Source organism: Rhinoraja longicauda, chromosome 7 (assembly GCF_053455715.1).
Source record: "Rhinoraja longicauda isolate Sanriku21f chromosome 7, sRhiLon1.1, whole genome shotgun sequence".
NCBI lineage: Eukaryota > Metazoa > Chordata > Chondrichthyes > Rajiformes > Arhynchobatidae > Rhinoraja > Rhinoraja longicauda.
Window position 1 is genome coordinate 73,657,579 of NC_135959.1, and position 27,980 is coordinate 73,685,558.

Genomic DNA, 27,980 nt, shown 5'->3' on the forward strand with positions numbered 1-27,980 from the left:
CCTCCCATCCCATCCCACGGGGCGGTGCAGTAGCGAGGAGGAGACTGCGTTTGATTGCAGACACAGGACGTGATCCCGCTGCTCGCTGCCATGGCTTCCCCGCGCCTGGAGACCTTCTGCTGCCCGAGCCGGGACCCCGCCACCGACCTGGTGCTGGGCTTCCAGCCCGCCTTCTTCAACGGCATCAGCGCTGCCAGCGCCGGGCTGGGGTTGCTCGGCACCGCGGTGCAGCTACTGCCCAAGCGGCGCCTCAACCACAGCCTCAGTCACAGCAACAGCCACACCGCGCTGCACAAACCCGCCGCCTCATCCCGCATCCTGCTCATCCTCAGCATCTGTGATCTGCTGGGCTGTGTGGGTAAGTGGAGCTGCCAGCCAGCCAGCCAGCCAAGGCACCCATCACATGTTGCACTCAACACTGCCTTAGTTATTGCATTGAATACCGCGTTAAATACTGTGTTAAAATTGCGTTAAATACTGCGTTAAACATCGCATTGTACATTGTATTAGACATTACGTTAAAATTGCGTTAAATAATTGCGTTAAACATTATATCAAATATCGCATCAAATTACATTTAATATTACATTGAATTTTGCATCGCACATTGCATTAAATATTGTCTTAAACATTGCACGAATGTTGGATTAAACGTTGCATTAAATGATGCGTTACTATCATGGCCGAGGTTTGCAGAAGTTTACTCACAGTCTGCTCCTTGTTCAATGTGACTTCCCAACACGTGCTTATCATCAAAGATAGACACAAAATGCTGGAGTAACTCAGCGGGACAGGCAGCATCTCTGGAGAGAAGGAATGGGTGACGTTTCGGGTCGAGACCGCTTCTTCAACCGGTTAAACAAAACGTTTGGGATTGAGGATATCTGACAACAGAGATGTTTCCCACCCTGACTGTGTGTCCATGAAGGGCGAGTACTGCTGGGGATGAGATTAGACTTGGTCACAAAGCTGGAGGTGTTTATGCAGTGGGATGGCCTTCCCTAGCGAGACGGAGACAGAGAGAGAGCCACACAGCACCAGAAATAGGCCCTGCAGCCCAAAGATAGACACAATGTACTGGAGGAACTCAGTGCCAGGCAGCATCCCAACTTGCCCACGTCGACCAAGATGCCCCATCTACGCTAGTCCCACTTGCCTGTGTTTGGCCCAATCCCTCTAAACATTTCCTGTTCATGTGCCTGTCCAAATGTCTTTTAAATGCTGTATAGTACCTACCTCAACGACCATGTGGAGAAAATGTTCCTTCTGGTGGGAGATGGTTTAGAAACAAGCCCAGTTGAGGTGGAGTAGCTGTTATTTCTCGCAGGTAAGTCATGCAACTCTCTTCGTTAGATGTTGATGGAAGCAGTCTTTGAATGGGTGAAGGAAGAGGTGGATGTTATCAGTGGTAGGACTGAAGGTTAAATGAGTGGACGAGTGAAGTTTACAGCTCATCAGCCCTGCACATTACGTTGCAGACCAGATCTTAGACAGACTTCACAGATAGAGTACTGGTCCTGTGTATATTCAGCCAGTAGACGTCACTCAAGAACATCCCGCCCATCCATCCACACTCATTGATATGTCTGAACTCATGGCCAAGCTGGGAGAACTGTCCCGGTTCAGGGCTGTGTGGTGAGAGAAACGTGGCCTACCCTCACCCCCTCCCTCAACAATCCCATTATAACAGACCCACCAGCAAGATAAGACCCAGAACTTGGTGTGTTTCGCTTCAATATGTGGAGTTGCTGCCTGACAGCATCAGAAACCTGGGTTTGATCCTGACTACGGGTTTGGTTTGGTTTAGTTTATTGTCATGTGTACCAAGGCAGTTGCGTGCTAGCTAGTCTATGTGGAGTTTGCACGTTTATCCCGTGACCATGTGATTTTTGTTTTCTCCGGGTGTTTCGGTTTCCTCCCACATTCCAAAGACTTGCATGTTTGCAGGTTAATTGGCTTTGGTGAAAATTGTAAACTGTCCCCAGTGTTTAGGATAGTTCTAGTGTACGGGGTGATCACTGGCTGGTGTGGACTCAGTGGGTCAAAGGGTCTGTTTCCACACAGTATCTATAAACTAAATATGGGTACGAGGTTCCTGCAGGAGGATAAATCTTGGTACTGTCAGTCTGAAGAAGGGTCTCAACTGGAAACGTCGCCTATCTGTGTTCTCCAGAGATGCTGCCTGACCTGCTGAGTTACTCCAGCACTCTGTGTCTTATTTTGGTAAATCGGCATCTGCAGTTGCTTGTTCTAAATGTTGATCATTTCTATGAGGAAGGTTTGCAGCAAGTGACCAAAATCGTGGTGAACGAGACAGGTTTAAAGAGTGTTAAAGGGGTAACTGCAGAGAGGCTGAGGAAGGGAACTGTTGATGGAGCTGCCAGTGGTGGGATGGTTGCAGAGGTCAGAATTGAAAGATTGCTGATATCTTGCAGGATTGTTGGCTGGAGTTGATTATGGTGATAGACAGGGATCGTCCATTGTGAGTGTTGAAAGCAAAGAGGATTGGTTATCATGGTTGTTGTGTAACAGGTCTATAGGTTCAGTGACGGTGGGAGAGAGGGACGACGGTACCGCTCAAACCCTCAGCCTCTATCTGCAAGGTCTCCTCCGTCACGTACCGTCATGACTCAGAAATAAGTGGTTGATGTTGGTCAGAATCTATGGTGCCTCCTCCACACACAATGTGGGATTACCTTCAATAGACAGACTGGCACAATGCAAGAAGGGAGCAAAAGGCCTTGCCATAACGCGAGTAGATGCTTGTGTTTAGCACCCGTATCGCAGCGACATTGTAAAAGATTATCTGCTCCAGCTCCACCTACAAGTTTGCAGATGCCAGCACTGTGGTGGGTCGCATCACGAACAATGCCGAGATGGAGTACGGAAAGGAGAAAGAGAACTTGGTCACAGGGCATCAGGGCAATAACCTCTCCCTCAATGTCAGCAAGATGAGGGGGCTAATTATTGACTTCAGGGGGCGTACACTTCTGTACACTTCTGATGTACAGCCCCAATCAGCAGCAGTAATCTTTAAAACCTGTCTTCTGGACAACGATTTTGTTGGAGATGGTTGAGAACTTCAAGTTCCTTGGTGTAATTATCACCGATGATCTGTCCTGGTCCACCCACATTGAAGCTATGGCCAAGAAAGCACTTCAATGCCTCTACTTCCTCAGGAGACCTAAGGAGGTTTGGCATTTCTCCAATGACAGTTACTAACTTTAGCAGATGCTCAAAGAACATACTGATCGGATACATCACAGCTTGGTTTTGGAACAGCTCTGGCCAAGGCTGCAAGAAATTGCAGAGAGTTGTGGATGTACCCCAGTCCATCACACAGACCAGCATTGATTTCCTGCATTGATTCCATCTACACCACGCTGCCACAGGGAAGCAGCTAACATAATCAAAGACTTGTCCCACTCCTAGTAATTTCTTCTTCTCCCTGCTCCCATCCGGCAGAAGAACAGAAGCTTGAAAACGCGCACCACCAGACTCAGGAACAGCTTCTTTCCCTTGATTACCAAACTACTGAACGTTCCTCCCATTAGTTACGGTCTACCGACCTACCTCATTACGGACCATGCACTTATTTTTATTATTTTTATTATTGCACTTTCTTTCTAACTATCATTCTGTAACATTGAAACACTATATTGTATTTTTCTCTTTGTACTACCTGTTGTACTTGTGTACGCCATGACTAAACTCATGTATAGAATGATTTGACTGGATAACACCAAACAAAGGTTTTCACTGTGTCTTGGTGCACGTGAAAATAATAAACCAACACCAAATCATGGCATTAAATTACATTGAGTTGCTTTTTTAAAAAACATAGATGCTTATTGGTTGTGGAAGTGCAAGAGGAAGTGCAACATATGGTCAGTAGTTGCACTTCGTAAGGGTCTCGACCCGAAACGTCACCCATTCCTTCTCTCCCGAGATGCTGCCTGACCTGCTGAGTTACTCCAGCATTTTGTGAATAAATCGGTCAGTAGTGTTCTGTTGTGGAGGTAGGATTAGGATGTGCGGGTCAGTTCAAGAACCTGATGGTTGTGGGGAAGTAGCTGCTTCTGAACCTGGTGGTGTGGGACTTCAGGCTTCCACAGAGTTGCTCCAGCACTTTGTGTCTTTTTACAATGAATTGTACAACTGCGGTTCAAACATGAGGATATTTGACAGCTGGGGCCTGATTCATTCTGGTGGCCCTGCTTTTAACTTCCCCTTGCACCACCGACGTCGTCCACTTTCGAGACATCACGACTTGCTCTCTGCTACATTTCCTCTCATGTCATCTGCTCTTTCCTTCAGGAATAATAACCCGGTCGTTGGTGTGGCTGAGTTTTCCAGACTTTGTGTCGAGGATCTCTGTGAACGGGACAGAAACGTGGCCGCAAGCCTTCTGTGTCGCCAGCGCTGTAAGTGAAACCTACCCCAGAAACACCCACCTGCCACGTCACTTGTTTCCTATTCCCGTTGCACTGGAGATATTAAAACGCATTGTACAAGACAAGAGTAGCAAGTTTGCAGATGATACAAAAGTGGGTGATATTGCAGATACTGAAGATGGTTGTGAAAAATCACAGCAGGACAGGTGGGCCAAGGAATGTTTGATGGAATTTAACACAGAGAAATGTCAGGTGTTGCATTTTGGGGCGTCGAACAAGGGCAGGACCTACACAGTAAATGGTAGACATCTGGGTGGTGTTGTAGAGCAGAGGGATCTAGGAGTACAGGTGCATGGTTCCTTGAAGGTCGAGTTGCAGGTAGATTAGGTGGTCAAAAAGGCTTTTGGCACATTGCCCATCATCAGTCAGAGTATTGAGTATAGAAGTTGGGAGGTCATGTTGCAGTTGTGTAAGATGTTGGTGAGACCGCATTTAGACTATTGTGTTCAGTTCTGGGCACCATGTTATAGGAAAGTTGTTGCCAAGCTGGAAAGGGTACAGAGAAGATTTACGGGGATGTTGCTGGGACTCGAGGGTGTGAGCTATAGGGAGAGGTTGAGTAGGCTGGGTCTCTATTCCTTGGAGTGCAGGAGGATGTGGGGTGGTCTTATAGAGATGTATAAAATCATGCGGAATAGATTGGGTGGATGCACAGAATCTTTTGCCCAGAGTAGAGGAATCGAGAACCGTAGGTTTAAGGTGAAGGCAAAAGGATTAATAGGAATCTGAAGGTTAACTTTTTCCACACAAAGGGTGGTAGGTTTGTGGAATAAGCTGCCACAGGAGATGGTTGAGCCAGGTACTATCACAAGTTGCTGGAGCAACTCTGTGGAAGAACCAGTTAAACATGTACATGGATAGGACAGGTTTGGAGGGATATAGACCAAACATGGGTGGGTGGGACTAGTGTAACTGGGACCACAGTTTAAGAATAAGGGGTAGGCCATTTAGAACTGAGATGAGGAAAAACTTTTTCAGTCAGAGAATTGTGAAGCTGTGGAATTCTCTGCCTCAGAAGGCAGTGGAGGCCAATTCTCTGAATGCATTCAAGAGAGAGCTGGATAGAGCTCTTAAGGATAGCGGAGTCAGGGGGTATGGGGAGAAGGCAGGAACGGGGTACTGATTGAGAATGATCAGCCATGATCACATTGAATGGCGGTGCTGGCTCGAAGGGCCGAATGGCCTCCTCCTGCACCTATTGTCTATTGGGACATGTTGGTCAGCGTGGGCAAGTTGGGCCGAAGGGCCTGTTTCCACGCTCTATGACGTTTGTCATTATGGGTTGTTTATCAGAGCTACACTGCGAATGGTTTGTGTCTGCCAGCCAGTGCAGACTTCATCTCTGTCGTTCTCTCCTTACAGATGTGGATCCAGCTGTTCTACAGCGCCACGTTCTGGTGGCTGTTCTGCTACGCCATTGATGTGTACCTCATCGTGAAGCGATCGTCTGGGCTGAGGTAAATCGGCAGAAGGTCACCAGTGGTCAGGGTAGTCTTTCCGCTGACTGAATAGCACACAGAACAAAACAGCAAGAAGGATCTCGAACTGAAACATCACCGATTCCTTTTCCCCAGAAATGTTGGTACTCCAGCATTTTGTGTCTATCTTCAGCTTTTCACTATACCTCGGTCGGTACACATGACGCTAAACTAAACATCTCTGGGTAGTTTGCAGGGGCGGACTGCACTGCACCCGAAAAAAAAACTTCAACTGGCAGTGACAGAACTAAAACCAGTTGGTTTATTACACAGTCTTGTGTATCGCGGTACTGAGTATAGCTTTGTTTTGCATGTGGTGCTGTACCTCATAGGTTGTGTTGCTGCCTTACAGCGCCAGAGACCCGGGTTCAACCCTGACCTCGTGTGCTGTCTGTACTGAGTTTGTACGTTCTCCCTCTGATCGCGTGGGTTTTCTCCGGCTGCTCCGCTTTCCTCCCACATTCCAAAGGAGTAGAGGTATATAGATTTAGATTTTAGATTTAGAGATACAGCGCGGAAACAGGCCCTTCGGCCCACCGGGTCCGCGCCGCCCAGCGATCCCCGCACATTAACACTATCCCACACCCACTAGGGACAACTTTTACATATTACCCAGTCAATTAACCTACAAACCTGTACGTCTTTGGAGTGTGGGAGGAAACCGAAGATCTCGGAGAAAACCCACGCAGGTCACGGGGAGAACGTACAAACTCCGTACAGACGGCGCCCGTAGTCAGGATCGAACCTGAGTCTCCGGCGCTGCATTCGCTGTAAGGCAGCAACTCTACCGCCGCGCCACCGTGCCGCCTACGATAGGTTAATTGGCTTCTGTAAATTGTCCCTAGTGTGTAGGTTAGAACTAGTGTACGCGTGGGATCTATGCTCGGCATGATGGACCTGTTTCCATGCTGTATCACTAAAGTCTCATGTCTAAAGATCAGATAATACTGTACGTAATCTAATACATAGCACTGCAGCACATTCTTATTATTTGGAAGTAACAGATCTAAAATTGTGCACTTTATATAATTCTCTGCTAGAGTTTTTAAACAATTTAATTATTAAACTATAATAGTTTAGAGTGGGAGAGTCCAGGACCAGAAGTCGTAGCTTCAGAATTAAAAGAAGTTCCTTTAGGAAGGAGATAAGGAGGAATTTCTTTAGTCAGAGGGTGGTGAATCTATGGAATTCATTGTTACAGAAAGCTGTGGAGGCCAAACAATGAATATTTTAAAGGCAGGAATAGATAGATTCGTGATTAGTACGGGTGTCAGGGGTTATGGGTGGAAGGAAGGAGAATGGGGTTGAGAGGAAAAGATAGATCAGCCATGATTGAATGACGGAGTGGACTTGATGGGTGGAATAGCCTAATTCTGCTCCTTAACATGTACCTATTGTAAACTCTTTTTGATCAGGCCGCATTTGGAGTATTGCATGGAGTTCTGGTCACCCTATTACGGGAAGGCTTTGGAGAGAGAGGGAGCAGAGGAGGTTTACCAGAATGATACCTGGGTTAGGGGTATTCGCTACAGGGAGAGGTTGGACAGACGTGGATTGTTTTCACTGGCAGGCGTTGAGCAGGACTCTTGCTGCACTGTGTTGCCCTGTGGCTGACTCCAGTAGACTACCCACTCTGGCCCATGTCACAGCCCCTGCAACGGAATAGATTACACTGTCCTTGTAGGCACCCTCCTCTGCCCCTGCCCCATCCCCCTGGCCCTGTTCACACCCTTGCCCCCAAACACCTCCCCCACCTCCGCCCCCACTCTCCTTGCCCCCACCCTCACCCCCACACCCCCTCCCCCACCCTGGCCTCCTACCCCCACTGCCACCTCTGCCCCCACTCCCCCTCCCCTGCCAAACTTCTGGAGACCGAGGGCAGTGGTGGTCTTTAGTGGAGAGTCTGTGGTGAGGTGCATGTGTTGACTGCACGATCGCTGGTCCCCCTAGCCCGACTGCCCCTCCCCGCCCCCGTCTCTGTCCAGCACCAGGGCCGAAGGGCTTTAACTGACCTCCGCTCTTTCTTACAGCATCCTGGTGCTCTACCACATGTTGACCTGGGGGCTGGCGATCCTGCTGTGTGTTGAAGGAGTGGCCATGCTCTACTATCCCTCCATCTCCAGGTAGGTCCGTCCCACAGCGTTGAGGGGAGGCGTCTGAGGGTGACTGACTCTCCCCCTGGGGGTGGGGGGGGGGATGGTTGCGACCTGTAACACTGCCAGAGGGGCTGGGGTGAGAGTCACACCACGTGTAAACAACATCCAGCTGTTTTGGCAATTTGTGCCACTACATGGGGGACCATCTGTCTGAAGAAGGGTCCCAAGCCACAACGTCAACCATCCAGAGATGCTGCCTGACCCACCGAGTTACTCCAGCACTCTGTGCCTTTTCCTGCTGGCACTTGATGGTCAATATGGGCAGATGGACCATAGGGTCTGTTTCCGTGCTCTGTGACTGGGTGACATTATAGGGTTTGGGCGGAGTCCACAGCTCTCCCTACTTCCACAGATCGGTACATGGACGTGGGCCAAACCCGGGCAAATGGGACCAGTGTAGATGGGGCATCACGGTCAGTGTGGATGAGATGGGCTGAACGGTTGTGTGACTGTACAACACTAAGTGAACCTACTCCAGCTGGTGGGCAGAGCGCTGAGCTGAGATGGTCTGTTGATCTGTTCCGTCTGCCTGGTCCACTCCCACTGTAGAGCCCACTCACTCCGGCATCCAGTCATTCCCAGCGATGGGCGTGGGAGCTCTCCGATGTGGAAATGTAGACGGGCGCAGATGCAACAGTAACGTAACATAATCTTGCTCTACCAATGGAAACCATTGAATTGTGGCTCGGTATTTTATTTAGATTTTAACCGACCTCTCACAAGCGCAGAGACATGTTCGGACTGCCAGGGTAAAGCATCCCCCGGCTACTTACTGACAAACCCTCTTTGCTTCCAGCTGTGAGAAAGGCCTGCAGCACGCCATCCCACACTACGTCACCACCTACACTCCACTCCTGCTCGTTCTCCTCGTTAACCCCATTCTCTTCGGCAAAACCGCGGCCGCAGGTAGGACTGATACAACTGTGGTTCAATGTTGGTGAATGGTCACCATGGTTGGTGCGGTCACTGGTGGCATGGGTCAGCATTGGTCAGGTCAATGTCGGCAAACTTGCGACTCGTCCCGTGGCCCCCTGCCCCCCCCTCGCCTCGTGATCCCCCCTCGCCCCATGACCACCCCGTGACCCCCCTCGCCCCTGACCCCCCCTCGCCCCGTAAACCCCCCTCGCCCCGTGACGACCTCTGACCCCCTCGCCCTCTGAACCCCCTCGCCCCCTGACCCACCCTCGCCCCCTGACCCACCCTCGCCCCTTGACCCCCCCGTCATTCCCAGCACAGGGGCGGTGAGGGGAGAAGTAGGATTCTCACCCGTCTTGTTCTCGAATTAATATGAATGGATGAATGGATAGTTCATTGTCACAGTGAGATTCTTTGTCTGCATACCCAAGATATGCAAATCGTCGACACATGAGGGCGCTGACAAAGTTACAAAGTAGACACCGTATCTGCACCAGTTCCCCCTTTGTTCTCCCCCTCCCCCCCACACACCGGGTCCTCCATTGTTCCTTCCCCCGGCAGTGGCGTCCTCACTCCCGCGTGTCTGTCCTCGTCCGTTGGTCAGCATCCTCCATCGACCACCGCCCCAATCTCTCCACTAACGCTTCCGGGTTCTCTCTGGATGCCTCCGTGGTGCAGACCCAGGCCCCAGCCACGGGCTCCACTGACCCAGGCCCCAGCCACGGGCCCCACAGACCCAGGCACCAGCCACGGGCCCCACAGACCCAGGCCCCAGCCACGGGCCCCACAGACCCAGGCCCCAGCCACGGGCCCCACAGACCCAGGCCCCAGCCACGGGCCCCACAGACCCAGGCCCCAGCCACGGGCCCCACAGACCCAGGCCCCAGCCACGGGCCCCACAGACCCAGGCCCCAGCCACGGGCCCCACAGACCCAGGCCCCAGCCACGGGCCCCACTGACCCAGGCCCCAGCCACGGGCCCCACAGACCCAGGCCCCAGCCACGGGCCCCACAGACCCAGGCCCCAGCCACGGGCCCCACAGACCCAGGCCCCAGCCATGGGCCCCACTGACCCAGGCCCCAGCCACGGGCCCCACAGACCCAGGCCCCAGCCACGGGCCCCACAGACCCAGGCCCCAGCCACGGGCCCCACAGACCCAGGCCCCAGCCACGGGCCCCACAGACCCAGGCCCCAGCCACGGGCCCCACAGACCCAGGCCCCAGCCACGGGCTCCGCAGACTTGCAGGGTGTGTTCACCGATCACGGCCGTGGGCTCCGCCAGCCCAGTGTCCATCGGCCGTGAGCACCAACTCCGCTGGCCGTGGGCTCCGACCTTGCGGGGGCTCCGGCCTCGGCTTGCCGGGGGGCGTTCATTTCTCATGAACCGGCACATCACCATTGTCCTAATTGCCAGCGCCCACCTAGTCACCCGGCAATTAGGACAATGGTGATGTGCCGGTTGCTGGTGTCATGGTGGACTGGTGTGGTTGTCAGTGTGGGTGGGTGTATGTACATGGATGGCACGTGTAGATCACCCACCTGTCCGTACATGGGCTGGGTTTACAGGTGTTGCCTGGGCTCAGAGCTGGTCTTTATTCTACAGTTGCAGGAATGCTCAAGGGAAGACAAGGTATTTACACTGAGAACGAACGCCGGCTCGGCACCGAGATCAAGTTACGCTTCTTCAAGATTCTGCTCGTGTTCATCATTTGGTAAAAACAGTAATTGAATACATTCGCTGTGTGATACCTCTGGAACTAACGAAGAACGTCTTCTGTCTGAATATCTATTTATTCGGGGCACTGATTGAGAATGATCAGCCATGATCACATTGAATAGCGGTGCTGGCTCGAAGGGCCGAATGGCCTCCTCCTGCACCTATTGTCTATTGTCTATACACAATTCCTGCAATGTATGATTGTGTAGTGGTGAGCGCGGGCCGTGGTGATTCTAAAACCAGAGTTCAGGCTTAAGCTGAGACAGGAAAGATTTAAGAAGGACCTCAGGGGCAACTTTCTCACTCAGAGGGTAGTCTGTATCTGGAACGAGCTGCCAGAGGAAGCTATAGAAGTGGATACAATTATGAGTTTTAGAAGACATTGTGACAGATATATGGATGGGAAGGGTTTAAAGGGATATGGGCCAAATGCAGGCCATTCGGACCAGCCCAGTATGCCAATGTGGTTGGCATGGACAAGGTGGCTGAATGGCCTGTTTCTGTGCTGTACGTGAGGCAAATTGATTCTTTACTTTTCCTGCCAGTGCTATTTTACAAAAATAATGGATATCTTTCTTTTTACATAGCTGGCTCCCAAACCTCATCAATGAGAGTCTTCTGTTCTACCTTGAGCTGCAGCCAGACATGAAGGTGGATGGGCTGAAGAATGTTCGGAGTGCAGCTCTGATCACTTGGTTTATCATGGTAAGTCATGGCCACGCACACCGGCAGCACCAACATCCACCAGCAGGGCGGCGGCGGTCTCCAGCCTTGCTCACACTCACCCCTGGAGCACAGCTCCCCCGGCTCATTTCACATGTGCATCGTGCCTTTTCGTCAGCAGAGTTTGTGGAAGGAGAGAACATAGAACAGTACAGCACAGGACAAGCCCTTCGGCCCACAGTGTCTACGCTGAACATGATGCCAAAAGACCTTCTCTTCTCTGCCTCCACGTGATGCATATCCCTCCATTCCCAGCATCCCCATGTGCCTCTACAAAAGCCTCTCAACGCCACTATCGTATCTGCCTCCAACACCACCACCCCTGGTAGCGTGTTCCAGGCATTTTCCACCCTCTGTATAACAAAACAACTTGCCTCACGCATTTCCTCTAAACTTTGCCCCTCTTAATTCAATGCTGTACCTTCTAGAATTTGATTTTTCCACCAGGGGAAAAAGGTTCTGACTTTCTACCCTATTCATGTTCTTCATAATTTTATATATATTATTATATCAGGTCTCCCCTCAACCTCCGACATTCCAGAGAAAGCAATCTAAGTCTCTTCCACCTCTCCCGATACCTAGAAATGTTTTGTGGCCTTTCCATAAGCTGAAGGATTCACATAGAACATGCTGGTGTGGGCAAGTTGGGCCAAAGGGCTTGCTTCCACATTGTATGACTTTATTACAGCGCAGGAACAGGCCCTTCAGCCCACAATGTCTGTGCCGAACATGACTGACTGGTTAGCACGCAACCAAAGATTTTCACTGCACTTCGGTACACGTGACAATAAACTGAACTAAACTCTTCTCTGCCTGCACGTGATCCATATCCCTCCATTTCCTGCTCATCCATGCGCCTATTCAAAAGCCTCTTAAATGCCACTATTGTATCTGCGTCCACCACCACCCTTGCAATGCGTTCCAGGCCCCCACCACCCTCCATGTGGTGAATGTGCCCCGCACATCTCCTTTAAACTTTGCCCCTCACCTTAAAGCTGAGGCTGGCTGGTAGACGAACCAAGGTACTGGATTATTGTCACGGGGTGCTGTGTCATGACGCCATCGACAGAGGCATGAGCCTGGGCTACCTGCCCTCCAGGTGGTTGATGTAGCAGGTGTGGCCCAAGGTGGCGCAGCGGTAGAGTTGCTGCCTTGCAGCGCCGGAGACCCGGGTTCCATTTCGACTATGGATTGCTGTTTGTACGGAGTTTGCACATTCTTCTGATGACCGTGTGGGTTTTCTCCGAGATCTTCGGTTTTCTTCCGGACTCCAAAGACGTACGGGTTTGTAGGTTAATTGGCTCGGTGTATGTGGAAATTGTCCCTAGTGTGTGTAGGATAGTGTTAATGTGTGGGGATCGTTAGTCGGTGTGGACTCGGTGGGCCGAAGGGCCTGTTTCCCTGCTGTATCTCTAAACTAAACTATACTACAGGTGTAGTTTCTGATGTCTGACCATTTGCGGTATGCACATTTTTCTTCCCTGTAACCTGAAACACTGAACACACAGTCCCATTCTCTGCCATGAGAGGGCAGCAAGGGGCCAAGGTGATGGGGACTCCATGCTGGTGAAGGCAGGGCTGAGGATCAGGGCTTGTGACCTGACGTTGGTTATGGATAGAAAACGGTGTTTGCCTCTGTTTAGCTCAGTTCATTGCCACATGTACTGAGCTACAGTGATAAGCTTTTTATTGCATGTTATCCAGTCAGTGGAAAGACTGTACATGATTGCAAACAAGCTGCCCACAGTGTACAGATGCAGGATAAAGGGAATAATGTTTGGTGCAAGATAGAGTTGTGTTGCTGATGCACTGTTCCAACACAGGAGGGCGCTGTCCACCATCAGGGTGCAAACCTGCCACAGTACCGTGAATGTGCAGGAAGGAACTGCTGACCTATCCATGTTCCCCAGAGATGCTGCCTGACCTGCTGAGTTACTCCAGCACTGTGTGAAACGTCACCTATCCATGTTCCCCAGAGATGCTGCCTGACCCGCTGAGTTACTCCAGCGCTCTGTGAAACATCACCTATCCATGTTCTCCACAGATGCTGCCTGACCCGCTGAGTTACTCCAGCACTCTGTGACTATCTATTGCAGTACAGTATCAGACTACAGCCACGGGTGGAAATGGGGGCTGTTTTCCACAACCCAGGCATAGCTTCCTATTTTTTTTAACCAAAAATAATTCATTCAATTATTTACAATAATATGTACAACACTAAATGATTCAAAACAATACCCACCTCCGTAGTACAAGTAAAACGAATATTCTGTTTATCCCGATGGACATTTTAAAATAATGTTGTTTTATTTAGGATGTGTGGAAAAATGAGGGAGGAGAGCAGTTTATTCAAACCGAAGGTATTTATTCACAAAATGCTGGAGAAACTCAGCAGGTCAGGCAGCATCTCAGGAGAGAAGGAATGGGTGACGTTTCGGGTCGAGACCCTTCTTCAGACTGATGTCGGGGGGCGGGACAAAGGAAGGATATAGGTGGAGACAGGAAGATAGAGGAAGAACTGGGAAGGAGGAGGGGAAGAGAGGGACAGAGGAACTATCTAAAGTTGGAGAAGTCAATGTTCATACCACTGGGCTGCAAGCTGCCCAGGCGAAATATGAGGTGCTGTTCCTCCAATTTCCGGTGGGCCTCACTATGGCACTGGAGGAGGCCCATGACAGAAAGGTCAGACTGGGAATGGGAGGGGGAGTTGAAGTGCTCGGCCAGTGCTTTATTCACATGTTTATTCTAGGGTTGTTGACAGGAGTATGCTTCTCACCAAAGCTGTTATCCCCTGCTGGGATGTTCTGCTTTTTAAAAGACATTTGGACAGGTACATCGACGGGATATGGGCCAAATCAGGCAAATGGGACTAGCCCAATATGTCAATTTGGTCGGTATGGACAATGTGGACTGAAGGACCTGTTTCCATGTTGCGACTGTATTTTGCAAATAGTACATCGAACTATTCAGCACTGAGATAGGTCCTCAGTCCACAATGTCTGGGTCAAACATGAAGCCAAGACCTGAACATAATCCTTTTTCACACAAATAAATGTAATTAATTATTGCAATAATATATACAATACAAAACAGTACCAAACAAACCCACCACCATAATACAAAATCACCCAGTTTCTAAGCAAATATTCTTGAACGTTACACTCTTAAACAACTATCTCACACTCCTTGTCAAGGTTGCATTCCACCCCCCCGCGGGGCCCAGCGGTCCCGGAAATCCCCCAGGGTGCCTGTGGACAGCGCCTAGTCCCTCCAACACCACCCGGGCTCGGACGTAACCCCGGAAAAGGGGGCAGGCAGCCGGCTCGGGCAGAGCCCTCTTCCTGCCTGGTGCCGTTACTCGCGGATGGCCAACATGGCCAGGCCCAGGAGCAACCCAACCAGGACACCTTCAGCCCCACCCTCTCCCCTAAGCACAGCGTGTCCAAAGATGAGGATGGTGGGTGTGAAGTTCAGCCAGAAGGCAAGGAGCAGCCCCTTTAGATATTGAAACAGGGGCTGCAACCTCACACGCTCCATATATACACATGGAACGCAGACTCTTCCAGCCTGAAAAAGTGGCAGACGGCTGGCGAGTCTGTGAACAGGGAGAGAAACAGGTTGCAGGGGACTCCTCAGTGCAATACCCTTCACCCCATGTCCCTGATGTGGAGGGGCAGAATCCCTGCGTAGACAGACCCTCACTGAGGGCACATTATCGATTGACCATAATGCTGTGAAGATCCATTGATCATTGACATAACACTGTGAGTATCATTGACCATTGACCGTAACTGTGCTCCTTTGCAGAGTATCCTGAACCCGATGCAAGGCTTTCTCAGCACGCTGGCTTTCTACGGATGGACCGGATGTGACTTCCATCTCAAATTCCAAAGGCACGAGGTCCCCTGGGAATCGTCGGAAGCCTCGGCTGCGGTGGACAACACCTTCAGCAGCCCCGCTGGCACCTCGGTCAATTCCCACGGCCTCCGCCAGCAGCCGTCCAAGGTGCAGACTGCCAACGGGTATGAGAATAGTGACGAGCTTTCTGTCCTCTCTGAAGGTAATGGGACGGCAAATGACTACTTTGTACAGATCGCCCCTGTTTACCAGGGCCTGTGACTGGTTCCTGTGAACGGTACTGCACAGGAACAGGCCCTTCAGCCCACAAGGTCCATGCCAAACATGATGCCAAGACCAACTCTTCTCCACCTTCACGTGACCCATATCCCTCCATTCCCAGAATATCCATGTGCCTCTTAAACGCCACTATCGTATCTGCCTCCACCACCCCTGGCAGCACGTTCCAGGCTCCCACCACCCTCTGCGTAGAAAACATTTGCCCTGCACATCTCCCTAAACTTTGCCCCTTTCACCGTAAATCTATGTTCTCTTCTCTTTTTGACATTTCCACCCTGGGAAACAAGTCTGAAGAAGGGTCTCGACCCGAGACGTCACCCATTCCCTCTCTCCTAGATGCTGCCTGACCTGCTGAGTTACTCCACCATTTTGTGATACCTGGGAAACAGGTCTATAATGCGAGTAATTTCACTCCATATTTCTCCACTGCCCACATGGCCAGTAATCCCACCCTCCCACCAATTTAAGACACAATACTGGAGTAATTAACGGGTCAGGCAGTTTCCTTGATAAATCTGCATTTGCAGTTCCTTGCAGAAACAAAGAATTGCAGATGCTGGTTTATGCCAAAGATAGACACAACGTGCTGGAGTAACTCAGCGGGTCAGGCAGCATCTGTGGAGAAAAGTGATGGGTGACATTTCGGGTCTGAAGAAGGATTCCCACCGGAAACGTCACCCATCCTTTTTCTCGAGAGATGCTGCCTGACCAGCTGAGTTACTCCAACACTTCCATTCTATCTGCGGTTTATATGTCACCACTGATCTCCCTGCCGCTCCTCTCCCCATCTTCTCATCATTGTTATACCCACCTACAGATCCGTTAACACTGACCCCACAAGTCTTTGGTATCTGGGAGCAAACCGGAGCACCCAGAGATAACCCACGTGGCCACAGGGAGAACGTACAAACTCCATATAGACAGCTGCCACAGTCAGGATCGAACTCGGTCTCTGCCTCTGTGAGACAACAGCTCAACCCGCTGCCTCATCTCTCACTTCCTCCGTCTCCCCACCCCCCATCTCCCTCCTCCTCCTCATCTCCCCATTCTCACTTCTCCCACCAAGCTGCCAAGTCAAAGCCTCTCCAGTGCTGAGTTTTATCTAAAAGATGCTACACAAATGCCAAATCATTGTTGTTTGTTTCTGGATGTTCTTTGCCAGATGCTGCAACCTGTGGCCCAGAGGCGTTGGGTTTGTCAGTGAGGCTCCTGGTTGGGACAATGACGGCCATTGACCCTGAGATAGGTGCTATCCCCTCCCTCCTGTGTGATTCGGGCTCTGAATGTTCACAGCACAATGTTGTTGGAACAATGGCGATCTGTATGATGCGATTTGAATGTAGCAATATTCTTCAAATACCAAAACCGATCAAACTCAAAAATATAAAGTGCCTGATATTTTGTTGTGTATCTGTGTGCTGTTCATTTTTTTAACCCCTAAAGGTTAAACAAAGTTTTGTTAAATGATTTACATCAACTAATGGGTTAACGCAGATTTAGAAGAGATGTGAACTGTGACTTCCTTACACTTGAGCAGGTGATGCACACAGGAATCACACGCTCAACTCCACCTTACTATTTCTCGCTGTGTCCGTCTAAACTTCCCACAAACACACTGCCAGCAGGCCTGAACCTCAGACAATTTGTTACATTTCAGACGTGATCAGTTGTGCTAATCGTGGGCTGCTGTGGCCTGATGCCAAACATTGCACACCTTAACGTGTGGCCCACACTCCCCCCACCAAAGGCAGGGAGTGCCTGCCTTTGATCAACAGAGTCATGGAGAGCCATACAGCATGGAAACAGGCCCTTCGGCCCAACCTGCTCATGCCGACCAACATGTCCCATCCAGGTGAGTCAGAGGTTCACCTGCACCTCCCCCAACCTCATCTATTGCATCCGCTGCTCCAGATGTCAACTTATTTACATCGGCGAAACCAAACGCAGGCTCGGCGATCGCTTCGCTCAACATCTGCGCTCGGTCCGCGTTAACCAATCTGATCTCCCGGTGGCTGAGCACTTCAACTCCCCCTCCCACTCCCAGTCTGACCTTTCTGTCATGGGCCTCCTCCAGTGCCATAGTGAGGCCCACTGCAAATTGGAGGAACAGCACCTCATATTTCGCTTGGGCAGCTTGCAGCCCAGCGTTATGAACATTGACTTCTCCAACTTTAGATAGTTCCTCTGTCCCTCTCTTCCCCTCCCCCTTCCCAGATCTCCCTCTATCTTCCTGTCTCCACCTATAGACAATAGACAATAGACAATAGGTGCAGGAGTAGGCCATTCGGCCCTTCGAGCCAGCACCGCCATTCAATGTGATCATGGCTGATCATTCTCAATCAGTACCCCGTTCCTGTTTTCTCCCCATACCCCCTGACTCCGCTATCCTTAAGAGCTCTATCTAGCTCTCTCTTGAATGTATTCAGAGAATTGGCATCCACTGCCCTCTGAGGCAGAGAATTCCACAGATTCACAACTCTCTGACTAAAAAAGTTTTTCCTCATCTCTGTTCTAAATGGCCTACCCCTTATTCTCAAACTGTGGCCCCTAGTTCTGGACTCCCCCAACATTGGGAACATGCTTCCTGCCTCTAACATGTCCAACCCCTTAATAATCTTATACGTTTCGATATATCCTTTTCCCCCCTGACATCAGTCTGAAGAAGGGTCTCGACCCGAAACGTCGTCCATTCCTTCTCTCCTGAGATGCTGCCTGACCTGCTGAGTTACTCCAGCATTTTGTGAATAAATACCTTCGATTTGTACCAGCATCTGCAGTTACTTTCTTATTTTATAGTATAAGAAAATAAGAAAATAACTGCAGATGCTGGTACAAATCGAAGGTATTTATTCACAAAATGCTGGAGTAACTCAGCAGGTCAGGCAGCATCTCAGGATATGTATATGTCCCATCTACTCTAGTCCCACCTGCCTATGTTTGGCCCATATCCCTCTACATTTACCTACGTACCTGTCCAACTGTGTTTTTTAAACATTGTTATAGTATCTGGCTCAACTACCTCCTTCAGCAGCTCGTTCCAATAAACAGGTTATCCTGCCTACTCTTGCACTCTGAGATTTATGGATATTGAACTTGGCACAGAGGCAGGTCCATTTGAATCCCATTTACCCAAAGATAATAAAACCCATCTGTTGGCAGAAACAGAGAAGTTGGATTGCTGGGAATTGTTGGACGGCCGGGAGAGTTAGTGAGAAAGCTGTCTCGGTCGTGGGAGAAGGTCCATGTTCCGATGCCCTGCAACTACTAGGCTGCCCCTCACCTGACACCTTGATCTTTAGTTCAGTTTCACACTCCATGAAAGGCAGAGTTGACATGAGAAGGTATTAAATGTTGATGATTGTCCATTGAGCATAAACAAAATGCCCAGCCCCGGATGTTAGCAAGTCTTCTCTTATGTCACCGCTGAAATCACTTTATGGGTGTTGACTTGTTAAGACTGACAACTGATTGGAACGTTTTCTCTCCTGTTTTAGCAGATTTAAATAACAGGGTGAGGTGAGAAAATGTGGAGAGGAATTGTGCAGGAAGGAACTGCAGGTGCTGGTTTACACCAAAGAGAGACACAAAATGCTGGAGTAAGCAGCGGGACAAGCAGCATTTCTGGAGAGAAGGAATGGGTGATGTTTTGAGTCGAGACCCTTCTTCAGACTGAGAGTCAGGGAAGAGGGAAACTAGACATATGGAAGGTGTGAGAACGACAGATCAAAGCAGACGATGCTTCATTGTAATGCTTCATTGCTGGTGTGGGGAAGGTGAGAACGAGGCATACAACAGTAAAAATAATCAGGAGGACAGTGAAACTAGTCGAAGAACTAGGATGGGGGACGGACAGAGAGAGGGAAAGCAAGGGTTACTTGAAGTAAAATAAATCAATATTCGTACCACTGGGTTGTAAGCTGCCCAAGCAAAATATAAAGTGCTGTTCCTCCAATTTGTGTTTGGTCTCAGAGAGAGATTTGTGGTGAAGTGTTGAGGGTGGTGGAGTCACACTTTATGTCAAGGTCAAACTGAGAGCTTTGTTCCCAAAGATACTGAGATCAGTGGTGGGTGAGGCTGTGTAAAGGGGAAGCGTGACCAATAAATCAACTTATTAAACTTGCACATTGTTATCATTGATTCTAGTTCATAAAGAGGACTGTTAGAATTTCCAGTGGATCTCCTTTGACAAGCTCCGTGCAGTTGGTTTCAGGGACAGTGTAACAGATAAATTGAAACTACTTTCCAATTCAGGAACATTTCTTTGCAATAAATATCGACCTCAGGGTCATAATATCATGAAAGTGCAGACACAGAGCAGAAATAACGATTCACATGGTCCTTCCAGACAATTTCCATGCAGTGAGATGCTGATCCCACACACTCATTTTTCTTCTAAAGTTTTATAAGGCAATGATTTTTATCCCCAGTTTGAAATCTGGATACATAGCACGATATTGGGAAATTGACTAAGCTATTGATATTGCTTTTTTGCACTGACAGAACTAGCTAGATCTTCACAAAGAGCTAACCCTGGCAACTGAATAGGTCGATCTGCAAATGATTATTATTTCTTTATGTCATGAGATCAATCAATTTGTCCACTGAAGTTGCAAAGAAAATGAGTGGCAGTAAGAACAGAGTTATGCAAACAGGCTCTTTGGCCCAATACGTCCATGACGACCACAATGCCCCATCCATACTAGTCCCATTCGCCCACGTTTGGCCCATAACCCTCTAAACCTTTGCCATCCACTATCTGTCCAAATGTCTTTTAAATGTTTTTATAGTACCTGCCTCAACTACCTCCTCTGGCAGCTTGTTCCATATACCCACCATCCTCTGAGTGAAAAAATTGTCCTTCATGTTCCTATTAAATCTTTCCCCTCTCACTTTAAACCTACGTCCTTTGGTTCTTGATTCCCCTGTTCTGGGTAAAAGATTCAGGCCATCACCCTATCTAATCCCCTCATGATTTTATACACCTCTATAAGATCAATTCTCATCCTCCTGCACTCTAAGGAATAATGTCCTAGCCTGCCCAACCTCTCCCTGTAGCTCAGGCCCTTGAGTCCTGGCAACAACATCAACATAAATCTTCTCTACATTCTTTCCAGCTTTCCACGTTCCAAGTTCATTCCCTTATATTTCCACCACTAATTACTGCACATAAATAGCTCTTTGGAAGAGCTCGTTGAGAAAGGACCATCCCCAGGCACAGCTTTTGAGGTGATTCTCACTGCTCCCCGAAGATTCAGCACAATGGATGAATCTTCACATTGTCCACGCTTTGTCCTGCCCCTCCAGCTTTCTCTCTCCCAACCCCCCCCCCCCCCCCAATCACTCTGAAGCGAGGTCTTCACCCGAAACATCACGGTGGCGCAGCGGTAGAGTTGCTGCCTTACAGCGAATGCAGCGCCGGAGACTCAGGTTCGATCCTGACTACGGGTGCCGTCTGTACGAAGTTTGTACGTTCTCCCTGTGACCTGCGTGGGTTTTCTCCGAGATCTTCGGTTTCCTCCCACACTCCAAAGACGTGCAGGTTTGTAGGTTAATTGGCTGGGCAAATGTTTAAAAAAATTGTCCCTAGTGGGTGTAGGATAGTGTTAGTGTGCGGGGATCGCTGGGCGGCGTGGACCCGGTGGGCCGAAGGGCCTGTTTCTGCGCTGTATCTCTAAATCTAAAAAAAAATCTAAAAAAAGTCACCGATCCACATTCTCCAGAGATACTGCCTGACCTACTGAGTTACTCTATCACTTTATGTCTTTCTTTAAAACCAGCATCTGCAATTTCTTGTTTCGACAATCTTCACGTGGTTACCAGCAGATTGTCAATTGTCGTCAGCAGATTGAGTAGAGCAACATTCCTCCACAAATCGTATCTTTTCGGTCCTTTCATAACTTATAATGGTCCATTGAACTTAATTTATGTCACAAGGAAATATGAAATCCTGCCTTCCACTTCAAGGCTTAATTGAGCAGCAGATCAAAACTGCTGCATTCATTCAGCCCATGACCTCTGCCACAGTTTCAAAATACCTTGCTGTAGGAAATAAAATACTGTGCTCACTACTTCACCCTCTCAGCAGACAGACATGCTGTGCTTGAAAGTTGAACCATCCATTGTTGTGGACCACATCACAACTCTGATGTGAATCGTAATCAGGAATCACTTTAACGTTGGAGAGAGTTCCTGTCTTTAAATGTCTTTAACGTTGGAGAGAGTTCCAGTCACGCCTCAGTTATGCTGAATGTTGGAATTAGGTCATTATTGAAGAGACGTAACATTAAAAAATTTGTCTGCTCATCTTTTAAAGGTAACCTGATCTAGAACTAAGCTAATGCTCACAGATCCTGGTGTACTGCCTTCAGTATCATACTGTAAATAAGGCTGTCCATTAATTTCAGTCAATGTACACAACTGACCTGGAATTATCTCATAATTAAGATGCAGAATGATACACATTTTGCTTTAGTTGCTCAACGGACTACCACAAAATAAAATCAACTGCCTGTCAGTATTCTGTTGTTGAGTGATCTTGACATAATTAATTGCAGTTTAAAACATTTTAATTTGTCACTAAGTTAGTCAGTGCAATCTCTTACGAGGGAAAGTTCCAGTTACTTTACCTGTTATCGCAGCTCCATGAATTGTGCGCTATTTGGTTCATTTTACAGCTGTTGGCGAGAGTTAAACACTAACATTATAGATTCCATCACTGTATCCCTTAAATAAGTTTAAATAAAACAACACTATATAGAAACCCAAAAGGCAATTTAAATGGCATGTAGAGACATGGAGTCACACAGCACTGAAACAGGCCCTTTGGCCCACATAGCCCATGCTGACCAAGATGCCCCATCTACACTAGTCCTACTTGCCCACATTTGTCCCATATTCCTCTAAACCGTTCCGGTCCAAGTGTCTTTTAAATGTTGTTATAGTACCTGCCTCAACTACCTCTTCTGGCAAATGTAGACACTCAGCGGGTCAGGCAGCATCTCGGGAGAGAAGGAATGGGTGACGTTTCGGGTCGAGACCCTCCTTCAGTCTGAAGAAGGATCTAGACCTGAAACGTCACCCATTCCTTCTCTCCCGAGATGCTGCCTGACCCTCTGAGTTACTCCAGCATTTTGTGTCTACATTCAATTTAAACCAGCATCTGCAGTTTTTTTTCTACACCTCTTCTGGCAGTTTGTTCCATATACCCATCACCCTCTGTGTTAAATGGTTGCCCCTCAGGCTCCTATTAAATATTTCCCTTCTCACCTTAAACTTTTGTCCTCTGGTTTTTGATTCCCCTACCCTTCCCATTTCCTCGTTCTTTTTGCTGGGTTCTTGGATCGGAACATTTAATGTACACTGGGACGTGAGCCTTTATCAGTGATATTGATAATGGATCTGATGATCTTCTGCACTTGAAAGAGAAAGGCACACAAACAGCATCTCCATGGCTTTCCATCAACCAAATTATTTCAATAGCCAGTTATAGATATCCCCAACGCTGGCCAAATCTTTGGGCAGAAATGGAGACATTGTGGAATTTCAGGAGACTGTTTAACAAATTTGCAAACAAACAAGTAATTCAAGTTTGACTCTGATCTTTTATTCCCAACTCTCATACATTTAGCAGAATGAATTTGCCTGTTAAAGAGCAATATTCCTGTTTGTTTCCGGCCTTCTCAATAGAAGATTAAATTACGGGTCTGTATTTCATGACCCACAACAGGGCTAATTACAACGTAATAAATCTCCAAGATACACTATCCTTTCCAGTACATCAGGAAGGATTATTTTCATGAGTCAGGGCCTCTTGAGCTGTAACTTACCTCCCAATGAGGGTAATTATGGCAATGGGTGCAATCTGTCTGCTCACAATTGGAGGTAATTAGTAAAGCAATTTTCTGTGACTAATTCAGCCAGGCTCTTCGGCCCATCTCGTCCATGCTGACCAAGATGGCCCATCAAATTCCTTGTACGTTTACATACTTGGCTAATAAATTAATTACAATTACAATTAAACTAGTCCCATTTGCCTGTGTTTAGCCCTTATCCCTATAAATCTTTCATATCCATGCATGAGTCTAAATGTCTTTGAAATATTGTTATTGTACCTGCCTGAACTACCTCCTCTGGCAGCTCATTCCATATACCCACCACCTTCTGTGTGAAAACGTTGTCTCACAGGTTCCTATTAAATCTTTCCCCTCTCACCTTGAACCTATGCTGTCTGTTTTTTGATTCCCCTACTCTGGGTAAAAGACTCTGCACATTCACCTTACCTATTCCTCTCATAATCTTGTACATCTCCAAGGAATAAAGTCCTAGCCTGCCCAATCTCTCTATTATTCAGGGTCTTGAGTCCTGGCAAAATCCTTGCAAATCTTCTCTGCACTCTTTCCAAATGGACAATATCCTTCCTACATCAGCGAGACCAAAACCGAACACAATACTCCAAGTGTGGCTTTGTTTTGTACACCTGTCCATGGGCTTTGTCTGTGGAACTGATGCACTACAATGCTGAGAACTATATTCTGTACCTTCCCCTTTGCTCTGCATATTTTACTTGAGTTTGACTTGATTCTATTTATGTATAGTATTATCTAATCAAATTTGATAGCATGCAAAACAGAGCATTTCACTGTACCTCAATACACATAATAAACGTAGTTGTAATATATCGTTGCAACTTACACTCAATGCCTTTACTGATAAGGGCATCCTGTGCATCTGTAACAGCACTTTCAGGGAATAATGCAATTGTATTCTCAGGTCTCTTTGTTCTACAGCAACCCGAGCATACCGTTCACTGTAAAAATCCTCCACCCAAACTACACCACCTCTCACCTATCTGAATTAAACTCCATTTGCTATTCCTCAGCCCACTTGCCAATTCTTCCAGCATTTGTTTGTGTTTTATTTCAGGATGTTTGCACTGTATGCTTGACTCAAGGCCTAACAATCATCTTTGGAACTTTTCTCAAGCATGGTTTCATAATAAAATAAATATAATCTACATTTTCAATGTTGCCTTTAATTTTGTGTTGGATGGTTGGCATTGTAATCTGGCGTTGGCCAAGTTTACATCACAGCTCAAAGCCAACAAGTTGTGTTTAATCTCACCTGCACAAGCAGGTGAGCTACAGGTACAATGAAAATCTTACCTGCAGCAGCATCACGGGGACATAGACTCAGACAACACACTAAAACATAAATCATTAAAAAAATTACACACAAATTCTACAAGACATTGAAAAGAAAAAGACCGCAAAAAAACCAAGACATTCGTGCAAAGTCGATTAGAAAATGTCCATGGTAGTGCAAGAGGTGGTCCATAGTGTTCCATGGCTGTGGAAGGGTTAGGGTTGTGCAGGTTGGTTGCAGGAAAGTAATATGTCCACATAACATTGCAAGAGGTCAGAACTATGACTACTTATTTAATGCAAGCAGACAATGACTCCGCTCTGAGATGGTAACCTATTGTTTGAATCGAGTGCTGAACTGCTCATAGATCAGGCAGCGACTGAATGGGACAGAAGTGATGAATTGGTACTCACTCCCTCAATTAACTGAACCCAAGCAGCACTTGCTATCTGTTCAGTGCAATCTCATAACAAAGTACCAGGTATTGTAAGGTACTTTGTCCCACAGCACAGCCCAACTTGCCCATGCCAACCTCGATGCCCTATCTGCACTAGTCCCACCTGCCCCCTGTCCCTTATCCCTCTAAACCTCTCCTATCCATGTATCTGTCCAAGTGTTTTTAAATGTTGCAATGTAAATGTATGTTCCCTATTATTAGGCACAAAGCTTACAATGTGGTGTATGAACACAGGTATTAATCCATTCCATTCACAACATACATTTGCTCACTACAGTCCAACAGTGAAATTAGATCCTGTCACATATACAATGTCACGTGAAAATAAACCAACATAATTGGGGAGGCAGAAACATTGTAATGGCACTCAGAGCCGCTGAGTTACTCCAGCATTTTGTGTCTATCATCAGTGAATCAGCATCTGCAGTTCCTTCCCACACCCTGTCTCCTCGTTTTTTTTGCCAGGTTCTGAGACCAGTACATTTGAGCTCAACATGCCGAGAGGAGAGCGTGACTTCAGTGCTGACGGGGACTCAGTGGGAAGCACTGAGAGGGCGTAACGTTGGTGAGAGGAGTCTCCACTCTGGGGGAACATCGCAGAGCTGGACTGGGCAAACTCAACACCACTGACTTCCAGCCACTGCTGAACTAGCCCATAGTCTGTTCAACAGAGACCCTTCTTCAGATGCAAGGGTCCCGACCCAAAACGTCACCTATCCCTGGTCTCCACTGCCTGACCCACTGAGTTACTCCAGCACTTGGTGCCTTTTTTAAGTCTGTTCAAAATGTTTGTTGGATGGAAAGAGTTTGGGGGGAATGGATATCATTTCACAACAATGTTGAGTTAGCTGAGGGAGTGTAAGTCATGACTCACCACAGAACACAGGGTAAAACTAGCAACACATTTCACAGCCTAGTGATACATCTCAACTATTATTTATCAAATAATCTTTTTCTGCTGTTCAAGTCTTTAATTGAATAATTTCCCCTGCTGAAGCACTTATTTTTAAACATAAAACAGCCAGGGGTGTGAAATATATAATTTTAGTAGGATGGTATCAGTGATTCCTTTTGATCCCAAACACAATCTATTGGAAACAAACACTAATCTTTTTGAGTGGAAGGTGAATCATTCATGAATGTAGACATTTGCTCGCGGAGTTAACAGTTCTATCTGGGACGAGCTGCCAGAGGAAGCTACAGATATGATTCATGTCTGCATGTTGTACCTGAGGTTTTCTGTTAGTTTGCTGAAGAATCTCATGTCACATAATTTGGGATGAAAAGATCTGGAGGTACATTAATTTGACAAGATTTTTGACAAATTATTTTCAGCACAAATGGTAGACGGTGAGAGGAAGTGATTGGTAAAAGGCTCAGTGAGAATTTTGGGTGACTCTCACATGTAGTGGATTCTGCACAATGTATAACATGTATTCACAGTGGACTGGTCAAATTGGAGAGTAGCTACATTACCAAGTTAATGTTCTAGTGCCCTCCATAATGTTTGGGACAAAGACCTATCTTTTGTTTATTTGCCTCTGCACTCCACAATTTGAGATTTGTAATAGAAAACAAATCACATGTGGTTAAAGTGCACATTGTCAGATTTTAATAAAGGCCATTTTTATACATTTTGGTTTCACCATGTAAAAAGTACATAGTCCCCCCCATTTCAGGGCACCATAATGTTTGGGACACAGCAATGTCATGTAAATGAAAGTAGTCATGTTTAGTATTTTGTTGCATATCTTTTGCATGCAATGACTGCTTGAATTCTGCGATTCATGGACATCACCAGTTGCTGGGTGTCTTCTCTGGTGATGCTCTGCCAGGCCTGTATTGCAGCCACATTTAGCTTATGCTTGTTTTGGGGGCTAGTCCCCTTCAGCTTTCTCTTTAGTGTATAAAAGGCATGCTCAATTGGGTTCAGATCGGGTGATTGACTTGGCCACTCAAAAAATTGACAATTTTTTAGCTTTGAAAAACTCCTTTGTTGCTTTGGCAGTATGTTTGGGATCATTGTCTTGCTGTAGAATGAACTGCCAGCCCAATGTGTTTTGAAGCATTTGTTTGAATTTGAGCAGATAGGATGTGTCTATACACTTCAGAATTCATTATGCTACTACCATCAGCAGTTGTAACATCAATGAAGATAAGTGAGCCAGTTCCTTCAGCAGCCATATATGCCCAGGCCATAACACCCCCACCACCGTGTTTCACAGATGAGGTGGTATGCTTTGGATCTTGGGCAGTTCCTTCTCTCCTCCATACTTTGCTCTTGCCATCACTCTGATACAAGTTAATTTTCGTCTCATCTGTCCACAAGACCTTTTTCCAGAACTGTGGTTGCTCTTTTAAGTACTTCTTGGCAAACTGTAACCCGGCCATCCAATTTTTGCGGCTAACCAGTGGTTTGCATCTTGCAGTGTAGCCTCTGTATTTATGTTCATGAAGTCTTCTGCAGACAGTGGTCATTGACAAATCCACACCTGACTCCTGAAGAGTGTTCCTGATCTGTCAGACAGGCGTTTGGGGATTTTTCTTTATTATAGAGAATTCTTCTGTCATCAGGAGTGGAGGTCTTCCTTGGCCTGTCAGTTGCTTTGCGATTAGTAAGCTCACCAGTCTCGGCCCGAAACATCACCCATTCCTTCTCTCCTGAGATGCTGCCTGACCTGCTGAGTTACTCCAGCACTAGGTGCTGAGAGCTCTCTTATACCTGCATTAAGGAGGCAATTAAACACACCTGAGCAATTACAAACACCTGTGAAGCCATGTGTCCCAAACATTGTGGTGCCC

The 27,980-nt window shown here is 47.7% G+C and overlaps 1 protein-coding gene across 1 annotated transcript; it reads left to right on the forward strand.

The window, feature by feature from the left end:
* Positions 1-50: 50 nt before the first annotated feature.
* On the forward strand, positions 51-27,969 carry gpr143 (G protein-coupled receptor 143). The gene is made up of 9 exons (XM_078403191.1): positions 51-358; positions 4,318-4,424; positions 5,817-5,911; positions 7,963-8,055; positions 8,885-8,994; positions 10,607-10,715; positions 11,308-11,425; positions 15,251-15,503; positions 25,644-27,969. Exons 1-9 carry the CDS (start codon positions 91-93, stop codon positions 25,736-25,738), a joined length of 1,248 nt encoding a protein of 415 aa, XP_078259317.1. The 5' UTR covers positions 51-90; the 3' UTR covers positions 25,739-27,969.
* Positions 27,970-27,980: the final 11 nt, after the last annotated feature.

Excerpts from the sequence above, each read along its gene's own strand:
- gpr143 (XM_078403191.1), top strand. The coding sequence starts at position 91 with ATGGCTTCCCCGCGCCTGGAGACCTTCTGCTGCCCGAGCCGGGACCCC. Across the intron at positions 359-4,317 it reads TGATCTGCTGGGCTGTGTGG|GAATAATAACCCGGTCGTTG; the intron begins GTAAGTGGAGCT and ends TCTTTCCTTCAG. Across the intron at positions 4,425-5,816 it reads CCTTCTGTGTCGCCAGCGCT|ATGTGGATCCAGCTGTTCTA; the intron begins GTAAGTGAAACC and ends CTCTCCTTACAG.